Below are 4,591 nucleotides of genomic sequence, written 5' to 3'. Positions count from 1 at the left end.
TTAGCAAATGCAATTACACCAAATCCTTAGTTAGATGATTAAATCAGCAATAAATCCCCCCCCCCCATTTGGTGTAATCCTTGATCCACTAAATACCAACAAACAGACAAACTAATGTATAAATGGAAATGATTAAAGAATTAAATTTCCATCTTTGTATATAACGCATATCAAGAATTCAAAAATCAGGGTGCTCTAACGTTTGAACCCATCCATCCACATGAAAACGAGAAGATAATATACACATTTGTTTCTTATTGTTTACAATACAAACTTGACACTTTACAAGCCGTGTGTCCCAATTCATTCAAGAACATATCAAAAGCTAACTCCCAAGCTTTCTTGAAGTGGCAAAAACCTCATGTCCATATAGGTAGTTTTCTTTAATCTTGCTCATGCAATGCAAATTTTCAAGAAACCTATTAAGAAGTGACATACTTCAACCTCACTTTACCTTGCAAGTGCGAACACATACCTTGGGATCATATAAATCATGTGTTTCAATCTTCCGAAAGTAAGCTTTTGAAACGACTCCAACCCGTTACCGAAATCGACACACATTTTTTTTAAACAGGTCATCATCGCGTCGTGGACCATCTTGGTCACGATACAGTCCACAATGTATTTTTAATCAACCACACTTGGAAATCACTCTAGTGAAACCGACACTTAGAATCACTAAACCACATCAAACACAAGCAAGTAAACCATATACATAAATGCATAAGTATTCCACTCACATTGTTCAACTAGATGAATTAACACCAAAGCTTGAGCTTCATAATCAACCAACTTCAATTCACCTAATCCACATACACATATCAAGCTATAATCAACTATAGCTCTTACAACCCAAAATACCCCAAATGCAATTTCAACCCATTTTGCACATGGCCACCAAACCAAGTCAAGACCATGACTTAACACCCTAAACCACTAATAGCTAGTGATTTAGTTCCCAAATCCACCAATTCAACTCTAGGTCTAGTACTTGAAGTACTCTTAGACCCATTTGACCTAAATGATGGTTTACCTCCAAAACCTAGTTCATACAACAACAAACCCACCAAATTTCAAGTGTTCTAGTGAATATCTAGCTTTTGCAAGGTCATGCACTTGCAAATTCGTCATTCAAACTAAAAATCACAAACTGGGGTTTATATACCCAAATCATACCCCAAGAACCTAATGTCACAATTAATTGGGTTTTAGACTCATCACCAACCCAAACCCCAACCAAAACATGAAATCACACATAAAATTAGAGTTAGGGTTCTTACCACAAGTGTCATACAACACTAAATCGCAGCTACAACAAGATGGAACTTGAATGTGGGTTGGATTGAGATTCTTCTTCACAAGGTCTAAGCTTTCTCTTACTAGGATTTCTTCTCTCTAACTTTGGGAGTGTTTGAAGAGATGAAAAGTGAGAAGTGAAAACCCAAAATCTGCTAAATCTCTTTCCAACCCGACCATGCAAAATTGCCATTTAGTCCCCATACTTATTTAATATAATTTACAAAAGAGTCCACCAGAAACAGGCTAGAGTCGCGACGCGACAGAAAGGGTCATGACGCGACCTATGAGCAGAATTGATGGTCACGAGCTATTACAATCTCCCCCACTTGGACCGCATCGCGTCCCCATGATCCAAGCAGCATGTAACGATGGCAAAACCTCCAACACAAAATCCTCGGATTCCCAAGTACACTCGGACCCTTTTCAGTGACGACATTGCACATTGTAAGTTCGAATTCTCATATTCTGAATCCCTTTAACTTTTTCGTCAAGAATCGCAACCGGCTCTTCCACATACTCTAATTTGTTGTTTAGAGTAATCTTATTCAACAAAATCCACATCGAGTCATCCGCAAGACACTTGCAAAGATAGGAAATATGAAATGTGTTATGAATCCCCACAAGCTCTCTGGGTAACTCTAACCGATAGGCAACTTCACCAACACGTGCCAACACTTTAAATGGTCCGATAAACCGAGGAGCCAATTTTCCCCCCTTCCAGAACGAAATTACACATTTCCATGGCGACACCTTAAGTATCACCATATCACATTCTTGGAACTCAATCGGTCTCCTACGTTTATCCGCATACAACTTTTATCGATTTTGTGCCACCTTGAGACGTGCACTGTCATAACCCCAAATAGGGCCGGGGAAATATGACTTCACAATATCACAACACAAGTATGTATAAACGAGAACGATTCTAAATGAGACGTTTTAATTAAAACCAATGTATTAAAGCAGCGGAAAGTATTAAGTCATTTCAATTGTAAACTTTAATGTTCTAATGCAATAATATGAATATATAAATGCGGACTCCAAAAGTAGCAAAGTCCAAATAGCAAAAAAAATCTTTAGCAATCTTCACCTAAGACAAAACATGCTTAAAAGTGTCAACCAAAATGGTTAAGTGAACAACATAGGTTTAATAATCATATCAAGTTTTTAGACCACAAGATTTAGTTATCAAAAGTAAATGCTGAAGTTATGATTTCGAGACGTAAACAAAGTTACCCTAGGACACCTTGAACTATCAGTGTCGTTTAATCATTATTATGTAACCAGAGACCAACGGTCAAATGGTTAGAGACGTCACTCTCAATAGCGCTATTCACAATAACTAAGCTTGCCTTTATACGTAGCAATTAACGATATCATGGTAGGGATTTAGCATGAATCAAAGCATGTCATCACAGTTAAACAGTTTTCAGGTACTTGTGTCTAAGCGTAAAACAGTTAGAAAGCAAGCATGTGTCTCACCCCAAAAGTTCAAAATAAGTAATAGAAACAGTTAAAAAGTGGGGCTATGAAGTTCACCTTAAAATAGCAGGAGAAGATATAACAAGTACGTGAATAATGAAGATCAAGAGTGATCTAGACTCCAACCTAAATAATATGATAGGTCAGAATATATCTAACTTATGTCATGTCATTGTATGATAGTCCTAGTGCTTGAAGTGGCTTTGAAATTATGTGACAAAAGATTTGAATAAGTTAAAGTGTTACACACATTTTCTATTTTTAGTAAGTTTCCACTTTTAGAAATATTCTATTTTAGGTAAGTTTCTTTTTATAGTAAGTTTCTATTTTTAAAAGTTTCTTTATTTAGAAAGTCCACTTAAGTCAAACAAAAGTCAAATAAAAAAGTCAACTGAAAAGTCAACCCAAAAGTCAACGATCAACTTTGAAAGTCAACAAGACTCAAAACAATCTTTAAAACTTATTTATACTCATTTTAAAATCATATTATCATAATATTAGTATTAGTAATTTAATGACTTAGAACAATTACAAACTCAAAAATATTGGAAAAATGCCTAAACTGTCCACTTTGGGAATTTTTATAAAAATCAGTGGGACCTAACTTTAAAAACGGTCAATGCCAAGTGTTACTTTTTACCACAAAGAGACTACACAAATATTTTCAGGATCCAACTCAGTTTGAGCAACTCGTGATAACCGATGCCGTTTTGACATTTCAGTAATTTCGTTTCAGCTTTTCAGAAAAAGTACAAGTGCGCTCAGGTGACCCACTTTGACAATTTTTAAAACGACGCTCGGGATTCGGTTTGATAAACGAGAAAAACCAATAGCTTCCCCTTGATATCAAGATACTGCATGATTTATTTGACGATTTTTACAGCGTTTAAATGACCTTGGTGATCGACACGATTTCGACAAAAACTCATTTTCTCAATCAGCATTCTTAAAAAAAAAAAATTATTTTTACATACTTTGAAAAATCATATCTAATTCATAAAAATTGCAAACGACATGAATCAAGAGTCCAAACTTATTAATTTTTCGATACACACACACACTCGTGAACCCAGAAATTTTGATATCGGCTCGTACACATCCCGAGGTGACCTGATCAGATTCGTATGTATAAATATATTTATTCCAAAACTTGTTTTAATCGTATCTTTTTAACCGTACGTCCGTTTTAACGTTCTTTATATATTTTTGAGTCGCATAATCGATCCCGACACGTTGAACACGACAAAACAACCCAGATCAGACTCGAATTTCGAGAGTACAACAGCTGTATAATATTATGTTATATATAAAATTTATATAGACTTCAATAATTCATAATTTGAGTTCTATACGTCTGTTTAACGCAAATCTTATATGTAAATTGCACTACTCTTCATGAGGATCACGATGAGCAACTTAGGTTCATCTTAAAATAATGGCATGATGCCCGAAATTAACAGATATAAATCTGTCCCAATTATATAATTATTAAATATCAAGTTTTTTAACATGTTTTAATTATTCAAACACCATAAAATTTATCCACAAGCACTACAACTAATCATACAACTAAAATAACATTATAATAAGTAATAATTGAAAAAGATGAAGCTTAGGTCTACCTCAAATCAAGGAACGAGACGGATAGAAACGTATAACGGATCGAGAGGAGTACAAATATGCAAACCAACTTCAGAGATGATGAAGAATTATGATGATAAATTTTAGTCGACTGGTTTTTGAGGTTTGAAGGTTCTGTCGATCGCAAAAGAACATGAGGAGTATACGATATATTTTTTTTTGACAAGTG

The 4,591-nt window shown here is 34.9% G+C and overlaps 1 protein-coding gene across 1 annotated transcript; it reads right to left on the bottom strand.

The window, feature by feature from the left end:
- Positions 1-1,722: 1,722 nt before the first annotated feature.
- On the bottom strand, positions 1,723-3,498 carry LOC139899416 (uncharacterized). The gene is made up of 2 exons (XM_071882246.1): positions 3,422-3,498; positions 1,723-2,092 (listed from the first exon to the last, which is right to left on the bottom strand). The coding sequence occupies exons 1-2, from the start codon at positions 3,496-3,498 to the stop codon at positions 1,723-1,725; spliced, it is 447 nt and encodes a 148-aa protein (XP_071738347.1).
- Positions 3,499-4,591: the final 1,093 nt, after the last annotated feature.

The sequence above is a fragment of the Rutidosis leptorrhynchoides genome, chromosome 1 (genome assembly GCF_046630445.1).
Source record: "Rutidosis leptorrhynchoides isolate AG116_Rl617_1_P2 chromosome 1, CSIRO_AGI_Rlap_v1, whole genome shotgun sequence".
Taxonomy (NCBI): domain Eukaryota; kingdom Viridiplantae; phylum Streptophyta; class Magnoliopsida; order Asterales; family Asteraceae; genus Rutidosis; species Rutidosis leptorrhynchoides.
Note: the sequence above shows the minus strand (reverse complement) of the source record. Positions and strands in the feature narration are given on the sequence as shown.